This window comes from Coenobita brevimanus, chromosome 90 (genome assembly GCF_032717465.1).
Source record: "Coenobita brevimanus isolate Jiangsu-jjx chromosome 90, ASM3271746v2, whole genome shotgun sequence".
In the NCBI taxonomy this organism is placed as follows: domain Eukaryota; kingdom Metazoa; phylum Arthropoda; class Malacostraca; order Decapoda; family Coenobitidae; genus Coenobita; species Coenobita brevimanus.
The window spans coordinates 26,585,597-26,605,071 of record NC_137043.1 but is presented as its reverse complement, the minus strand read 5'-3'; the positions used below and the strand labels follow the sequence as shown (position 1 = coordinate 26,605,071).

Genomic DNA, 19,475 nt, shown 5'->3' with positions numbered 1-19,475 from the left:
CAAAACTTGAGAGCTGATATAGTGTGGAAGGAGTCGTTAGTTTTTATAAAGATAACTATTATACAGGATGTTTTCGGGAAGAAAGGAAGACAAAGCTAAAAAGCCACGGCGAGGAGGCAACTTAGCACAGGTGAGACGGTCATTTAGGCTGATAACTCAGGTTAAAATGGAGTGAAGAAAAGTTTGTTTCCAATATCGTTGATGACTTGAGGGTCACGGGGTGCGAACTAACGACTTTGAATTTTGGGCAAAGTAATTAGGATTTATAGTAAATATCAGGAAAATGTAGCAAATTTTCCCATTTAGTTATTTCATACCGTATAATTCATAGGGTTCTTTATATTTTTCTCCATTCACATTGATGTTTAGATCAATTTTGGCCCATTATTTAAACTATTGGTTTTTTGCGATACATCTGTAGCCTCATTAAAGTTTTTACTGTGCCATAGGAATTTCAATCAAAATACTGTAATTCAGAACACTGAAAAAGTTGCAAAAAACCTCAACATAACCAAACAACCTAACCAAATCGGACAAGTAGCCATTTTGGACAACCACGAATATGGATATTTTCTTTGGACAGTTTATAGGTCTCACCTACATACTTTTTTCCCAGTATAAGTAGTTGTCACAGATCAACGGTAACCATAATAGCTACGTTACTTTTTAATCCAACCTTCGCCTGTAAAGGGAGATCAAATGGAGAGGTGATGGTGGGCACCAGTGGCAGATATGTCAACCAATCAGACTGAAGCAGGGAAGCCATTGAGAGAGTGTCTTTTCTGGTCATATGACACAGTTGTAAGCAGCACGTCACACTTGCATAGGCAGCCACGACTCCTGAACTTTGAATTTGAAATCAGTTCCAAAATGGCAGTGGATGTGATTTTTGTCATTACAATTACTTGACATTTGAGAAGAACTTTTTCCTGGAAGATGATGCAGCTAATGACATAAGAGATCAATGAGTGTTACCAGTATCAAGAGTGCTTGACTGTCCTAATTGTAAACTACTCTAACTGCAGAAAAGACATTTATGGTTCAGTACTGTGGATGCTGGACAACCTTTAAGAAGGCCCAAAGCAACGTTGGGTCTGGTTGGTACTTGGATGGGTGACCGCCAGGGAACACCAGATGCTGTTGGCATCCCTATGTGTCAAGTGGGGTTGGTGGAGGATTAGTGCCCCTTCCTGTAAAACAATTAACTCTAAGCCCTTGACCACCCCGTTTGGGATACACGGCGTCTGGCAATGGATGGATGGATGGAGGTTTGGATGAGATGAGATGGTTAATGTTGTCAGGGGTGTAGCCCTCCAGTTAGGAAGGCTTTTTTTTTTTTTTCTGGTGTTTATTGTGATTTGATCTTTTGCCTTCATTTTTATTGCAAAACAAAAAAGATAATTTCATCAGTTTGAAGGTTAGGTTTGAATGCGATGAGATGGTTGATATTATTAGGGGAATGTAGAGGGCAGTCCCGCAGCTAGGATTTTTTTTTTTTCTACCATCGTTTGGAAATTAACCCTTGAAGCTGTTATCCCTCATTCAAAACCCCTGATTCCCCACCAGTCCCATTATCTTCAGGGAATGGGGGGTGGGGGGTATCACTTGGAAATGGTATATTTTTGACAGGTTCGTAGGTTAATTTAGATTGATTCACTACAAAAGCACCAGAAAACCTATTGTCATAAGTAAAATCCATGGTTGTCCAAAATTGCAAAATAGCCACCTAATCAAGCCCTAACCTGGGCATTTTCAGTCCTACCCATCTTGGAAGTAATTGAGATTTACTCAGGAGTACTGAGACTTCCTGTGAGTGGTTGAAACATGACCACTGCAAGTTTGGTTAAAACTTATAATGTTTTTCATTTTGATGAAACTGTTGGGAAAAAAAGAAATCACAGAATATTTGGAAAGGTAAACATTTGTTTTACTTGAAGCAGCAGAAACACCTTACTGTACCAAATAAGTTCTTCAGTCTGTTATATTTTTCAGGTTATTTCTGGGGTGGTAAATGAATGTTTCGTGTTTAATTTCTTTCCCTTATTGTTTGTAGCCATGTTCCATTTGTTGTATCAGCTCTTACTGTTTCACAGGTGTAGTCTAATGGTGGATACGTACTGCAACATGCATAAATTGATGAAATTGCAGGAACACTCCCATGCATAAAATATACAATTGTATTTTTTTCTTGGTGGTAGGTGGTGGCGACCATCATCCACTCACTTGATGTAGTGCTCCCTACTTCTTCCTTAACCTTTATCATTCTTTTTCTGTGCCTGCCCTCCTCTCTTCGTATTTCTCCCATCTTTCCTGTCACTTCTTATTGCCTTTCTTTCCTTTACAGGTGGCTTTACATTGAGTGACAAGCCAAATTGTTTTCTGTAAGCCAAGAAACCATTTACAATGCTGGGTGGTAACCATATAACCAAACCATACGTGCTCCCTACGTGTCAACAAGTGGGTTGGTGGAGGGTTAGTGCCCCTCCCCGTAAAACAAATAACTCAAAGCCAAATGTCCACCCCTTATGGGACTATGGCGTCTGGCAATAGATAGATAGATAGATTTTTTTCTCAGTAAATCATAATGTAATTATCATTGTGACAGCTTTAAAAAGTTGTTGAAATTCATAATTTTGGGGATATGAACTATACAACCTTATCAGTTTTACATGCAAACAGTGAGAAGTGGCCATCCACCATGGTGGACTCACAGGTTAATTAGACTCCAAAGTCAATCCATCACTAAATGTTTTTCCCAACTAACCAAACCTAACTTAGCATAACCTAATCTAATCTGATTCATCCTATCTTTGTCTAGCTATCTATTGCCAGACACCTTAATCCCATAAGGGGTGGCCACAAACAAATCGTCTCTGTGTCTCCCTGTCCCCCAACATTTCACTGCCCTCCCCCCAGCTCACATCCCGTTTCACATATACCTCACCACTCCATCCTTCCATCTCATCCTAACAGATTAATTTAGCCTAACTGAACAAACTGGAATGATTTGAGGATGAATGAGTTGTGGGTCCGAATTGACCCATTGCCCTCTGTAGGATGCCACTGCCTACATCGACAAACCTAATTCCAAGTGATCTGGGCAGCTGGGGGACTTTGACCATTTAGTAGGGACCCAGACAGCCATTTTGGCTCAACATGTGGATTACGGTCTACAGTATTACCCGTGCGTGAACAGAGAGGCCAGCGAGCCACCCAATCAATTTTTTTAACTTGTCGGCCGACCAGCCACTGATGTCGGAACTTTTATGTTTGGATACAGACAAATAAATCCGGATATGGAAATAATAGAAACAAGACCTAACGTCTGTATATGAAGCAACCGGATAATTAAGTGAATCCTGAATATAGTACAGTATACATGTACTTTATAGGCAAACCCAGATATATGTTACCCCTATATGTGGTACCCCTGATTATCGATTGGGGTAGAAATACCACCGTACTCCACCTAACGATTGCGGAGCCCTAGTTTAACTGGGTTTTGATTTTTTAAAACCAGTTTTGATGATATTTTAGACTTACCTTATATGAGAGAGGGGGGTATGAATTGGGAACAGGGCAGTGAAATGGCGGGTCACAGGGTGATGTGGTGGCGATTTGTTTGTGGTCACCCCGTATAAAGGATTAAGGCATCTGGCAATAGATAGATAGATAGATAATCTGTTTTTAGATTTTGATTAGTGAACACTGTCATTTGGGGTAAGGATTCTTGTCCATCAGACAAGGGACAAAACAGTGTGGACATAGGCAACTCAGCAAAGAATACAGTATTTTGTGTTTGACCATTGAACATCTGACCTATCATGGAATACATAATAATTAAAATAAATACAGTATTGATAATTATGAAAACTTTCAAGAGTAAATATTTCTTGCATTGATGAAAACTGTGACATCAATAAATCATGTGTTTACATTCGGGCTGTTTAACGGAAAATGTTCAGAAAACACAAAGGAATATCTAAATAAATGTTGGAAAATAAGAGAGGAGAAAATAAAGGAGCTCAGCAGCCAGAATTGTAGCTAAAACGTCATAAAGAGGAGCTGTTGAAAAGGCATTTCCAGTTGCATCATCGATTGCATTTCCTGTTAAGAAAATTCTCTGTCAAAACATCAGTGATTCTCTGCCACAACAATTTACACCTTGGACAATTGTCTGTCATTCATTCGCTAATATTATACGTAACAGATGTTTGTTTAATTGTCCTGGGGCCATTTTAATGTGGGATTGTATACAGTGCTGCTTCCTTTTCTCTACCAAGTTTGAATACGAGTCTGAGATCGCATTCTTCAGTGACCTTGACTGGGTACAAGCAAGACGGGCATTGGTTTTAGGCATAGGTTAGCTTCTTTTACAGCAGTTAGGCCATTTAGATTACCTTTAAACTTGTATTTCGACTCATTTGGGTGGGTTTAGGGCTTGGTTGGGGGGGAATCCCAAGGCTCAAAAATGCAATCCTATACAGGCAGTATTGAAGCCCTCTCACGTGACTTCAGAAATGGATTCCTGTGGGAGACATATGATGATGATTTGGTGTTGACTGCAGAGAATGAAAGGGAGGCGGAAGAAGATTTAGGAAGTGGAAAGATGGTATGGGGCACAAGGACTTAAGAGTAAATGCAGATAAAACCAGAGTGATGATATTTAGGGTTAGTGGTGATACTGTAAAAGAAGAGGGAGAGTGGCCATGTGCAATTTGCCACAAGGGCGTGGGAGGTAATTCTCTCTTGTGCAATGTTTGTGATATGTGGGTGCATAAGAGATGTAGCGGTATTAGAGGTAGACTGCAAGATAATGCTGATATTATGTGTGCAGTGTGTCAGGGAAAGCAGGTAGAGATTGTCAGGCATGAAAGGATTGAACTTGCTGGTGAGTCTCTTGAGTGTGTGGAAGAGTTTTGTCATTTGGGAGACATGTTATGTGCTGGAGATGGGGCTGGAGCTAGCTCCTTGGCTGGTGTGGGGGAGTGGTTAGAAGAAGCACAGGGAGCTGTTGCCTCCACTGACATTGAGAGGGCACTCCCTCCATGCTAAGGGATCTTTGTATGCAGCATGTATTAGGAGTGTAATGCTGTATGGTAGTGAGACCTGGGCAGTAAAGGAAGAGGATATTCGCAGGCTCAGGTGTACAGAAATGACAATGATAAGGTGGATATGCAGTGCATCCCTGAGTGCAAAGCTTTGAGGGTCTAGGTTTACGATGGAAGAGTTGAGAGGTAGGATGGGACTGGAGTGTATTGGTGTTGTGATGAGGAGAGAGGTAGATTGAGGTGGTTTGGGCATGTGGAGAGGATGGGAGAATGATATTTGGGTGCGTAAAGTGAATACAGTAGTGTTGTAAGTGTGACCTTAGGGTTAATGGACCAAAGAAGGAGGCTGCCAGATATAAAAAAGCATGGAGAGCTGCCATTAGGTGACCAAGGCCGATGCATGCAAGCATGTTGGAGCCTTCAAAAACAAAATGAAATGAAATGATTTGGTAACTATCCAGCGTATTAAATGGTTTTATGGTGTACAAGAAACCATTTGTCTTGTCACTCAGTGTAGAGTCACCCATAGACAGAAGGAAGAGGAAAGAAAAACAAGAGGAAGGAAGGAAAGAAGGAAAAAAGAGAGGAAAGGGCAGTCACCTGAGAGCAGCACCACATCGAGTGAGTGGATGATGAGCGCCCCCACCTACTACTCTTTTATATAATTATTTTGACATTTCTTATGGAAGTTCCTCATTTCCAAAATTGATGGAGCCACAGAAGAAAACCTCTAGAAAAACTTCACTGTAGGAAGGGAGCTATGCCCCCACAGACCTTCTATGATATTAACCATCCAGATATCTCCTAAATCTAACCAGGAAAAGTCAGGTAGCTTAGGGAGAGAGTGCAGGTTCAGGTTCATTGATATAGTAAATATCTCTGGTCTGACATGATGCATGTGTAGAATTTTTTGTGTTGATTATTGAACTCCGATATTTCTGCAGTTAGTAATTTCCAGGGGAAATGGTGTAGGAAAAAGCTATTGCAACTGATGAGAGGAACTCAAAGAAAACGGATACCTATAAAACAATGTACTGTGTGTTTAAATAAGTACAGGCATACTCCGCTATACGATACCCCGCCATAACGACGTAAAAAAATTAACGCCCTTTCTCGCGTATCAATGGCGAGTCCTTTGTTATCTGATTATTTTTTTTCCGATGGTTTCCTTTTTAACTGATTTTGATAATATTTTAGACAAATTTTTTCTTTAGGTTGATTTATAAACTGTTTTGAAACCTAGGTTAATGTGTTTTAGTCTTAAGTGGGGTGAACACTGTCATATTTGGGTGCAGTTTGCTAAGTTTGACTTTTTTCCAGACATTTTTGATTATTTTCATATATTATTTTTGGGTTTAGGTGAGTTACAAACTGCTTTTACGCTTAGTTTGCCTTGTTTTAAAGCTAGTTGAGTTTTTAGGTGAACTAGAAACTTGTTTAGGGCTCATCTGGGTGTTTTTTTTTGGGGGGGGATCCCAAAGCTCTCCAACACATCTCTATACTTTCTTTGTTATAATGTCCCCAGTTAATGATACCCAGGCTCAACGATGGGTGTTCCCAAGTGCATCCCATTGCTATTATGAGGACAGCCTGTAAAAGAATTCCAACGCATGTATGGTAGTCATGCTGTTCATTTCAGTAGCCTGCACAGGAACAGAGTATCCTTAACTTCCCCCTTGTGTGTTGATTGCCTTCCAGTTTGGGCTGATGGATGTGCCTGATCTGGACAACATGACAATGGGTGGGGGTGAGAGTGAAGGTGAAGATGATGCAGCCTTGGAGGCAGAGTTGTTGGCTCTCACAGGTGGAGGTGGTGGCCGCAGACAACCACGGCAAGGTCAGAATCATCTCAGCTCAAGCTCCTTATAGTCCTCTTATGTCATATTAAAACTGAATGCACAATGGTGTAAGTGTGCCCCCAATTCTTTATGAAAATTTTTGTAACTCCTATAATTTTAGATGTGATCTGCCTGGATCCCACATTACAGAGTCTAGTTTGTAATGATACAGAAAACCCAGACATCTAGCATTATCACATATTTCAGAAGTTATTATAAAAAACTGGTAGCTCGTACTTGCCTTCATCCTTTCAATTTTCATAATACAGCTCCTAGTATTCCATGTTGAAATGAGGTCAGGTTATGAACAGATGTGAATTAATATGTGTGTGTTCCATTAAACTGTTTACTTTGTTGACAGTTCTCTAACGTTTTTCCCTTTCTGTTGTCTATATTCCACCCACCGCAGATTATTAGTGAGAAATAGCTTAATTGTGTTTAATAATGATATCTCTTAAGTTATTATAAGTAGAGTGTATTTTAATTTGTTGCTGTATTGTGGCTTGGACAATATACCAGCAATACTGCACTTTGTGCTCATATTTATAATAAAAATAGGTTACAGAGAGTACAGTAATTGTTGCGCTAGTGAAAAATTTACTCCTTCTACTGATGTGTTGGATCCTCAGGCAAGGCAGCAGTGTCGCCAGAGCAGTTGGCCAAGATGGTGTCAAACTGTATGCGAGATTACGACGATGATGTCAACTTGTCAGACGAGGATGACTCAGAGCTGCTGGTTAGTACTGTACTACATTACTGTATACACATGTTAGCATCCAGGTGCCTGTTACTCTGATTTAAAAAGATGTCTGGCATCATTTGGAATAGAATATTGGTACAGTATTAGAGTTGCCCCAACCATGAGAGCATTATCTGGAGTCAAATTGCATGGTTTGTTGATTGCTGTTTATGGAATAGGCGACTTTCCAGATTAGTTCTTCTACTTAAGGTTGTTATGATAGTTTGACATTGTACAGCTAATCCAGTTACCTGCATACATTTGTGTTACAAATGTTTGTAATATGAAGAAACCATATTACACTGAATAAAATACAAAATATTACTGGAAGATTTTCATTACCGTAAACTGGGGTGAATTCGGACGATTTTTCCATTTTTTTGTGCCATGTAATCTAGTTTTTAATTCAGTCCAAGATCTTAAGTACTGTATGTTGAGCTGGTCCACTAGGGTATCGAATCATAGCAGTACAAAATTTAAAATGTTTCATATATAATTATAGCAAATATAGTAATGAGTGTCCGAATTTGTACTCAAACTTTGGTGAATTCGGACACACTGTATAAATTTGTACATAAATAGAAAATGAATGCATATGACTACCCTGGGTTCCCAGTTTAGTCTCGGACGTATGTGGGGCCATTTCGGACGCTCTTGGGCTTTTAAAAAAATGTTCTTCTAGTACAAAAATAATACCACTCCCTGACAAAATAAGCTAATGACTATAATGAGATATGAACACAACAGCAATTTTATTTTTTTCCTTGGTTTAAATAAAACATATTAGAACACATGTAGATAAGATAAATCTAGCTACAAACCTTAGTACTGTATATGGAACAATCATTTCTTGACTAATAATTTCGTTTTTGGAAGACTGATGGATTATAAGTTACAGGTGATATTTAACATGATTATTTGGCTTTACCAGTTTTTTGCTTGCCTTTTTCACTACGATAAGGACCTTGATCTCCACCAGTTCTTTTCTTAAATGTTCAAGTCATTGGGTGACCTAGTTTAAACAGGTAGTACCATAAAAGCTCAAGAGTATACCTGTAAATGATACATATGAATCCAATTACACACAGTATCCACATCTGGCAAATTATAAGCAATTGTACATTGTAAATAGTGTTACTTTTTCGTTCATACTCCCCCTGTCCGAGTTCACCCCATGTCCGAACTGACTCCAATTTGCATTAAAATTTTAAAAATTTCATTAAATGCCCAGTTAAGAGATTAATTGAGAAGATAACGCCAATTACTTACTTTGCACTTTCACACTACGCATGAAAGTACATCCGGGCACTGAAGATTTTCCTGCATCTATTCATTAACATTTCTGCCAAAGAAAGTTTGCCAATGTTACAAACTTTATTCTTTTTACAAATGTTTGCTTTTTAGTATATCTCTAGTATGTGTCACGTGATATATTAAGTATCTTTATACACGAAAGTACAGTAAAGAATTACAAACAATTGGGAGCAAACAGATTCCTAATATGTTTATTCATTAATTATTAATTAATTTAAACAACTTTTTATTGCAATAATATCCGAATTCGCCCCAAGTCCGAATTCACCCCAGTTTACGGTACATTATCTTTCAAGAAGAGCATGGTCAGTTCCTAGAGTGAATATTTTCTTAAGGCTGGATAGCTAAATCTTGGGAAGTTGGCAGAAATACTCATCAAACTCTTTGTTTATGAATGACAAAACACTTGTGTGGATCAGTGACAGTGGTATGAATAAGGAGGTTCCCCGTATTTTTATTTGACATATTTTGACTAATGCTTGCAGACATGTTGGAGCTTTTGTAAACAAAGACTGTATGTGCATAAATAGGACTAATAACTAAACTGATATAAATCATTTAAATTTTATTTGGAAACTAACAGTATGAAAGAGAACAGTTTTAATTCCTTCACTCTGAGGATAGACCCGTAAAAATGAAAAAATCGTTGTTACTTTTCCGACACTCCTTTTTGAAATAATAAACAAAGTGATTGATGTGATTCCCAGAGAGTTTTATTAACAGTACAGTAATCACTCCAATATCCGGAGAGTAATAGAGCCATCGGTAGGTTCGGTTATTGGTTTCGTCCGGATATTGGGCCCCAGCTTATGGACTTGTACTTATGGACCCTAACTCAGAGAAACACCTATACAACTCCCTCTGGACATGCATAGCACCTATTTAAGACCCAAATCACACCAATAAGGCACATAAATGACTGAAATAAACGCAAAAGAAACATAAAATGAGGGTTTAGAAGTATGTTCATACATTAATAAACATTCTGGTACTTATGGACCCTAACCTAGCCTAACTCTGAAAAACACTTTCCTACTGCACATGCATGAGGTAAGTATAGTATGGAAAAAAGTACAGTATGAAACATTCTGGTAAGTATAGTATGGAAAAAAGTACAGTATGAAACATTCTGGCTACTTCCAGCAAGTCCCTCGCCACCTCGATGAATAACTGCCTCCTCTCGGACTCTGACAGTAAGAACGATTTCCTGAAGCACTTGCAGTACACTTTTCGTGAAGTCTTGCACTGAACTTAGTCAATAACACACAGAAGTCCGTTCTCTTCACATTGTTCACTTTAGTCCAAATAATGTTCCAGTTTAATTTAGTGTTGCACATTAACTTTTCCCAATTTTTTTTTATTTTCCAAAGCCAAAACAAAGAAGGTTCAATCAATCAATCAATCATTTCCTGTGGCACCCTCGGGGATGCATAGGGCCTCAATGAACTCACACCACCACATCCTATCTTGTGCTAACTCCTCAAGATCTCCCCAACATTCATCTCCAGCTTCCCGTCTCATTGTCCTCACCCACGTCTCTTTTGGCCTTCCTCTACCTCTCCTACCAAGTGCCACCCACCCTGGTGTACCTCGTACAATTCCCTGTCTCCTATACACATGTCCTAGCCACTTCCATCGTGAGAATCTAACATATTCATCGACCGGCTGCACTCCCGTTATTTCTCTAATTCTACTATTTGGTATCCTTTCCCACCACTTAACTCCTAATATTCTTCTAAGTGCTTTATTTTCAAACACCAAGAATTTATTTTCCATAGTCACTGTGCTGTACCAAGACTCGTGTCCATAAATTAAGATACTCCTAACCATTACCTTATAAAGTTTGATTTTTGTATGCACAGAGAAATTGTTATTATTTCAAATATTTTTAAGCATTCCCATTGCCTGATTAGCCTTCTTTAACCTTTCCTCGAATTCAAAGTTCAAAGAACCATCCTTGGCTAAATAAGTACCTAAATATTTAAACCTATCAACTTGCTTTACAACCATACCTCCAATTACACATTCCTGCGCATTTTCCATATTCATATTGATTATTTCAGTTTTTCCACAATTAATAACCAAACCCACCTTGCGACCTTCACTCACCAAACAGTCCAACACTCTCTGCATCTCTTCTGGGCCATCACAAATCAAAACTATATCATCTGCATAATCTAAATTCAAAAGTTTCCTGTTCTCTCCCCAAAGTATACCTGCACCGGTTTCTGTTCCAACGCGTTTCATAATGTAATCAATGACCAATATAAACAGTAAAGGCGATAGAACACCACCTTGAATTACTCCGGACTTGACTTCAAACGAATCACTCAGACAACCATCAACCATCACTTTACAAAAGGTTAGTTACGTTAAATTTTGTTTCCACTGAGTCTTTTCTCTCATTTCGAAAACCTTAACACAACACACCGTTTTTTTCACTGCACGACACTCAAAATTCCCGTGTGGTCTAGTGGAGAAGTTCTTGCTGTTTATTCACTGTCAGAGTCCGAGAGTATCACTGGCAGGCGACCAAGGGGTGCATCGCTGGGTCGTGGTGATGGCGTACCGACTGCAGAAGACTCTGACGAAAGCCGCAAACTCACGTCGAGCGGTGACTCCACTGTAGCTGATGTGCTGGGCTGTGGCTCGGAGCATGAGGGCCTGTCTTGGGGAGGCAACGGAGCGGAGTGGAGCCAGGGCTTGGCACAGCGGGGGTCTCGGGCCTGAAAAAACTGACAATCGTTGACTGACGCAAGGACCGACGATTCTGGCGATTGATGATGCGCTGCCTGAAAGCACGCACTTCCTCCACGAGTCCTAAGGGCCCCATCTCCCTGTTGCAGTCCGGGTGTTCCAGGTAGTCTAGGACGAACTCTAGGTGTTCCCGGAGTGCGCTCAGCTTGGGGATGGCTGGAGTAGTGTCCTGCTGAGAGGAGTCCGCATCATCGTCGCCTTCGTCGTCGGAATCTTCAAGTTCGGGACTGACACCAGGAACCGAAGACGCGATCTCGATATCAGACAATGTCTGATACCCAGGATCGCCCTCGTCGTCGTCCAACCACTCATGTACATCATCCACATCAACAACGTCGCCGTGTGTACGTAGCCGTGCATGGAAGTCATCCACGTCAAAGCCCAGAAAATCGTACTCCACATCTGTTCCGAGAAGCAGAAGAGACCAACCATTTTCAAGAGTTTTTACAGGGACTTCCTTCCATGCACTAGCCCAGTTGTACAGCGCAGACTTGATGTTGTAGCGGCGAAGGTTTTCCAAAGTCCGCTTGCCTCGAGTGTCACGTCCTTCCCTGCGCTCGTCCTGGTCCTCGAGAACAACCATCACCTCGTCCAGGAACTTCCGACGGTACAGGCGCTTTGTTGCCACGATCACTCCTTGGTCCATGGGTTGAATGAGAGCAGTCGTATTAGGTGGCAGAAACATGCACCTAATACGGCCATTCTCAGCAACCAAGTCCTTGTCGCACGGGTGGGCAAGTGCATTGTCGAGCAGAAGGAGAGCCTTTACCTGGTCGCGAGGGATTCCCAGTGTCTTCGTCTGGTACTGGATGACCTCCTTGAGGAAGTGACGGTGAAACCAGTCTTTGAAAATCACAGCTGTGAACCATGCTTTCCAAAGAATGGTACCATACGACCGGAAGGACATCCATCACCCCACGAAGGCACCGAGGCTGCTTTGCACGGCCAACAACAACGGGCTTAAGCCGGTGCATGCCGTTAGCACTGGCACAACACAAGGCAGATATCCGTTCCTTAGAAAGCTTGCGGCCAGGTACACGCTTCTCCGTCTCCTCGGCTAGAGTGTTCGTTGGCAGCAAGTGATAGAATAGGCCAGTTTCGTCTACGTTATAGACTTGACTGAGAGTGAGGCCCTCCCTGTCGATCAAGCCTTTCACCTTGTGCCGAAACTCGTCAACTCCATCCTCGTTAGCGTCCAATGCTTCGCCATGTGCTTTACGGTTAGTAAGGCCATGTCGCAACTTGAACGCGAAGAGCCAACCCTCGGATGCCTTGAAGTCTAGGGCGTCGTGAAGCCTTGCAAATTTCTCAGCAGCAGCCTTCAGCTCCGTTCCACGTACCATCACACCAGCTGCACGTTGCTGTCGGTACCAAATCAATGTGGATCAGTCGATTTCTGCAAACTTGGGGGTAAACATAACCTTCCTTTCCACGTTGCGTTTGCTTCTCGACGAGAAGTCAGCCGTGTACTGCATGAGTTTGTCTCGGGAACGTTTGATATCGAACAAAGTCGACCGGGCCAGGTTATACTTGCGGAGAATGCGGGAAGAAGACCAACCCGCATCAACTTTCTCCAGTATCTCCCCCTTCTTTTCCGGAGTCAGCACCACTCTCTTCCTTTTCTCAGGTGGCGGGGCCATCATCACACACACTAAGAGGAGGGCCGAGAGCAGCAGGAGGCCTTTCAGCAAGTACGGCACCACCACAAAAGCGAGCACGTGGGCAGCCATTGCGAAGAGCGAAAGTCCAGTCGCGATGAGAGACAGGCGGGAAGTGGGGAGGATGCAGTGGCGCTCTATCGGACGTCGGAGGAATGACGAACCAAAACAATGCTCTCTCGCGGCGTGCGCGGCAAGTTCAAATTACGGACGGCAAAAAATCAATTTATTTTTTTATTTTTTTGGGTTTTCGGACCATTTTGGGAATGTTGGATCCCAGGACAATAAGGTCCGGGTAGTGGGGATGTTCGGTTATTGGGCATCCGGATATTAGAGTGATTACTGTATATGCACTTGCGTTCCATATCAGCAGCAGCAGCTGGGGACAGGAGTGAGAATGAGCAGAGGATGACCCATGTAAGGTATATTAGCATAGCAAGAATTCCGTAAAGCTGTAGGTGTTTGTTGTTAAGAGATGTTTAGAAACAGAGGCTATATAGAAGCCACTGGAGACTGAATACAACAGTACTCTGCTGCATTTAGTGAAACTGTTTTGAAACATCACAAAGGAGACATGTCAACACAGTCATCAGCAGGGTATAGACTATAATGAAATTGTAAAAATAATAATAATCCATCCATCCATCCATCATCCAGTCCTACATTGCCCCGTGAGGAGCGTAGGTGCCCGGGGCTAGGCAGTTGGTCCCGACATTTAAGATGAGAGTGACCAGCCTCACACATCCCTGAGTGGCATTACATGAGCAATCAACCCCAACCACCCCTTGGATATAAACCTTCACCGGCTCAATCCAATTGGAGTGCAATAATTACCCACTAAACCACCAGGCGCCAAAATTTGGTTGTATGGTTACCACCCAGCATAGTAAATGGGTTCCTTGTGTACAGGAAACCATTTGGCTTGTCACTCAGTGTAGAGTCACCCACAGGCAGAAGGAAGAGGAAAGAAAGACAGAAGAAGGAGTGTAAAGTTACCCGTAGGCAGAAGGACAAGGAAAGAATAAAGGAAAGGAAGACAGAAGAGGATGGAAGGAAAGAAGGATGGAGGAGAGGAAAGGGCAGACATCCAACAGCAGCACTACATTGAGTGAGTGGATGGTGAGCATCTCCACCTGCCACGTAATAATAATGATAATAATAATAATATTACCTACACTAGTATCTACACCATCAGTAACAATAATAATGCTACTGTACTGCTGCTGCTACTATTACTACTACTACTACTACTGTTACAACTACACCTGTACTACTACTTCTGTTACAGTAATGATGATTTTAATAATAATCACCATCATTACCCTGATAAACATTCGATTTTTTTGTACACTACCACATTCGTGGTCACTATTGTGTACCAATTAAAAATAAAATACCTGGAGTTGTTTTCATTAAACTCACATGGTATGGACTTAAAATGTACTCTTAACACTACAGTCTGACAGAAAAAAAAAAAAAAAACTAGTGTAATCCTCCAGGGGTAATTAAAGACAATTTTTTAAAAATTAAGTAAAAACTATAGGCACGTGTATAATGAATGGATCCCGATGTCCGTTGACCAGGGGGAGTGGGGGCAGCAGGCCGACTCCCAGTCTCCTGGCAGAAAAACATTGATTTTGTCCATGCACTAAATGTCTAGTACTGTAACACATTCATGGACACTTTTATAGCCCACACCTGTGTTATATGAAAAACCTAGCCAAGGAGTGCGCATGAACTACCTTCACCCGACACAGTGCATCATTTTGGGAGGCTACTGAAAACACCACCCACTTGGGCCACATAGGAACCAAGGCCTATGTGGCCAAAGTTTGCGTGGGTCACAATAGTGTTCCTCGAATGCGTTCCAGGGTTAAGTGAATAAATATCTAAGACATTAGATATGTAAACCATTCTCGCAACCAAGAGTTCCAAACACATTGTAATAAGTAAGAAATAGGAAAATTGAGAGAGATAAGCACCCATGTATTTTATTTCCAACCCATTCAAGTACTCAGTGTAAGGTTTTCCTGTCCCAGTCACATTAGTTAGTCATCATGGCATGGATGCAACCCATCCCATTATAGTTATGACGTCTCCTCCGAATCACCTAATACACTGTATGAAGCCTCGTTGGAGTCACATTCCTTGTGATCAGATAAACTCATTCATGCCTACAGGCTGAGAATACAGGGGTACCACCCATACAGACTCAGGTCAAGTAACAGTGCCTTTAAATCCTCGGATCTGTCAACCCCATGCCTGACTATACTTTGTTTTGATGGGTGTACAGCACGGTATTTTTAATTTCATTCTTGGTACTGTCAGTGATGTTATTCAAGATGATGTTTAGCTTATGGGAGATGTCTTGCTGTGAAGGGGCTAACATTGGCTTTATCTAACCATTTTAGTTTGAAAAGTCTATCCTAATGTGAAAAGGATCATCTGGAAATAAGAATAAGTAGAAAAATACATCACACTGAAGGGGCAAAGACAGCATTTTTGTTTCTATGTGTGCCAGTAGCACAACTTTCTTATTTAATAATGGAGACGGAAGAAGTATTTCAGCCTAATCTGTAAACCGAAATTGGAATTTATGTGCTCAGAAAGTAACAGAGTATGTGGATTTTTTGTCTAGTCCATATTGATATATTGGTAAGAATTATATGAGATAATGAAACTCAGGAGTAGTGTCTTCCCTGCAACTGTTGCAGTTGGACAGTACTGTCCCTGCATTTATATTGTAGGTATCAGTAGATTACTTAAAAAAAAAAATAAAAAAAAAAAAAATAATGGTTGAAAAATGTAAAAAATTTTAAAAAATGCATTTTTTTGGGGGGATACTGTATTGAAATTATTTGAGAGACCACGATAATGCAGAAAGAAAAGCATTAGAGTTCTTATTTTTTACTGATTATGTTCCAGGCTGAGCTGTCAGCATTAGTTCCGGGTGTTGATGGAGCTGATGATGACCAGCACCTGCCACCATCCTGTCCACCACCGGAGAGAAATGACTACCGAAACCCTGAGCCCATTACCCCAAGGCAGGCACCTATGGCAGCAGGAGACAGTGTGCTGGGGCTGCTGAGTGAGAGGAGGGCCATGTATGAACAAGCTGAGGCTAATGCTAAAGCAGAGGGGGATGCTTCCAGAGCTCGCCGGTTGGTTTTACAAAATGTTGTTGAAGTTTCCTGCCTAAGTGTGTTAATGTGTGGCTAGTTACCCAGCATGTACCCATGCTTCTTTCTTTTTTTCCCACAGTGTGCACTTAACAAGGGCTTAAGGATCCCAGAAGACGGCACTGGAGTGCTTGTATTACCGTATATATGGTCATATACACCTTCCATAAGATGTATTGGCACTCTTACAGCCTGCCTCATTCTGAAACATGGATGAAGCATTGTTTTATATATATATATATATATATATATATATATATATCTATCTATCTATCTATTGCCAGGCGCCACAATCCCGCAAGGGGTGGCCATTTGACTTTGAGTTATTTGTTTTACGGGGAGGGGCACTAACCCTCCACAAACCCACTTGTTGACGCGTAGGGAGCACGTATGGTTTGGTTATATGGTTACCTTCCAGCATTGTAAATGGTTTCTTGGCTTACAGGAAACCATTTGGCTTGTCACTCAATGTAAAGCCACTGTAAAGGAAAGAAAAGCAATAAAAAGCGACAGGAAAGATGGGAGAAATAGGAAGTATATATATATACCGGTATATATATATATATATATATATATATATATATATATATATATATATATATATATATATATATATATATATATATATATATATATACAATAAAACCTTGATATAACGGGCTTCAATAGACCGGAATTCGCTTTTATCGGACTCGAGGAGCTACCAGACTAAATTCCTATATATCGGAAAAAGTCCGATAAAGCCAGAAGCAGTCCGGACTGCCTGACTGCTTTAGTTATGTTCACCACAATAAGATAAATAAAAGACATGTTCATCAGTGTAGAGTATAGTACAGGTATTGTTATATCATTTGATTAATGTAGTGAAGTTATAACACTGTACAGTACTGCAGTGGTAGTCAAAACAGCTTATAAACCGTTCGTGCAATCCAGAATAATGTCTGATATATCGGAAAAAGTCTGAGTTAGCAGGGGGAAGTCCGGATGTCGCTTTTATCGGAATTTCGCATTTTTCGGAATGGTTTGGGCCCCAATTAGTCCGTTATAGGGAGGTCTTACTGTATATATATATATATATATATATATATATACAGTATATATATATATATATATGACCAACTCCAGGCATAGGCTTCACAGTCTGCTCCCAAGGGCCAGTATTCCTCCTACATACCGTACACCTCTACATGTCACCACTTTGGAGCTAACACCCACCATCCATATTGAATACATGCTAGGGCTGTCTCATGCAGGACTGGTGTATTGGTATTAGTGAGGGTATTTTTACGACATGTCAGCTGGTGTACTGGTAGATTAGTAAAGTCTGATTTTATGAAATTCAAATCCTTAAACAGTTCCCTGCCACAGCGAGGATTTGAACCTGGGTCCAGTAGGACTGCAGACCACCTCACTACTGACAGCCATTGCCTCATGTAATTATAAGTGCAGATATTATGAATCAATCAATCTATCAATTGCCAGACGCCATAATCCCGTAAGGGGTGGCCATTGACTTTTGAGTTATTTGTTTTACGGGGAGGGGCACTAACCCTCCACCAACCCACTTGTTGACATGTAGGGAGCATGTATGGTTTGGTTATATTATCTTTGGTAATTATTAGAACTCAAAATTGCAAAAAGATTCTCTTACTGGGTGGTGTATGTTTTGAGGCAACGTTGGGTCTGGTTAGTACTTGGATGGGTGACCGCCTGGGAACACCAGATGCTGTTGGCATCCCTACGTGTCAAGTGGGGTTGGTGGAGGATTAGTGCCCCTCCTTGTAAAACAATTAACTCTAAGCCCTTGACCACCCCGTTTGGGATACATGGCGTCTGGCAATGGATGAGACATTTATACTCATGTGTATGCGTAAGTTGCTTATTTTTACAACCATCGTACCCAAAGGGGCTGATAATTTTTTGGGAGGGCATACTGGAGGGTCAGTAGGTTTGGAAATATGCTGTAATCTTTAAGTTTCAAAACAACAATGATGGTTTTGTAAATTCTGTGTAGGGTTACTTTCAGGAGGGTCATTAAGTTTGTAAATAGTTTTTAGGTTTTTAGATAACATCGATGATTTTGTGGATTCAGTGTGGTATTAAAGACCAGTTACTTACCCTGTAGCAGAGATAAAAGTTGTATGGGCTGAAACTATAATGCAAGGATTGCAGGTTGGTAGGACTCCTCCCACCTAAAATATGACATATTTGCCTCCTTGTCTATTTGTAGTTTCCCAAAGTGATACTTGAACTCCATGGTAACGAGGACAATGATGTAAAAAGTATTGGACTCCTTGGGGTGTGACAAGGCTGACAGTTGCCATCTGGATGTAGACTGAAGTGAAATATATGGGCTGCTAACTTGGAGTGACCTAGCCACAGCCGGGTAGGGACTTGACTCACGGCTTTGAATTTGTAATGGGTCCATTTCCAGATTGTCCAGTCTTTCTGAGTGCAGTACATCCATAATGTGCATTTGTGGCTCTCCTCTTCCAGTCACTGATGAAGGAATCTGTAATGGTTTTCTGTAGAATTCTCTTCTTCCTCACTGTATTATGGTAAACCTTTGGTATGTGGCAGGGAATGCATCCTTGGGCAAGTGAATATACAATCTGGCTGTGTGACTGGGAACCCATAAGAACAAGAGTGAGTAGCCCATTCATGCAGTTTGTCATTAGATTCGGTACCGAGTAGACTAGTTCTTTATTTGATTTACATTTGTAAGTGATGGCTTGTAGGGCACTATGTGTGTCACAGCATGGCATATGATTGCCTACTGGTAATGAAAATAATGTTTCCAGGGGTTTCAGAAATCCAGAAAACTCAGCTGTAAATATGGAAGCCTGCTTGGTAATGTCCATCTCACATTGCTGCTGATACAGAGAATGAGGGGGCAGAGGAGGTAACAGACCCATCAATATTAACACAAGTGGTATCTT

The 19,475-nt window shown here is 41.0% G+C and overlaps 1 protein-coding gene across 1 annotated transcript in view; it reads left to right on the top strand.

Moving 5' to 3' along the window:
• l(2)gd1 (lethal (2) giant discs 1) overlaps positions 1–19,475 on the top strand; it is a 119,391-nt gene continuing 99,916 nt past the window's right edge. The window contains exons 1-4 of the mRNA XM_080281651.1: positions 1–130; positions 6,750–6,888; positions 7,519–7,625; positions 16,283–16,518. Of these exons, the coding sequence (XP_080137777.1) occupies positions 68–130; positions 6,750–6,888; positions 7,519–7,625; positions 16,283–16,518 (545 nt within the window). The 5' untranslated portion in view covers positions 1–67. The remainder of the gene's footprint in view (positions 131–6,749; positions 6,889–7,518; positions 7,626–16,282; positions 16,519–19,475) is intronic.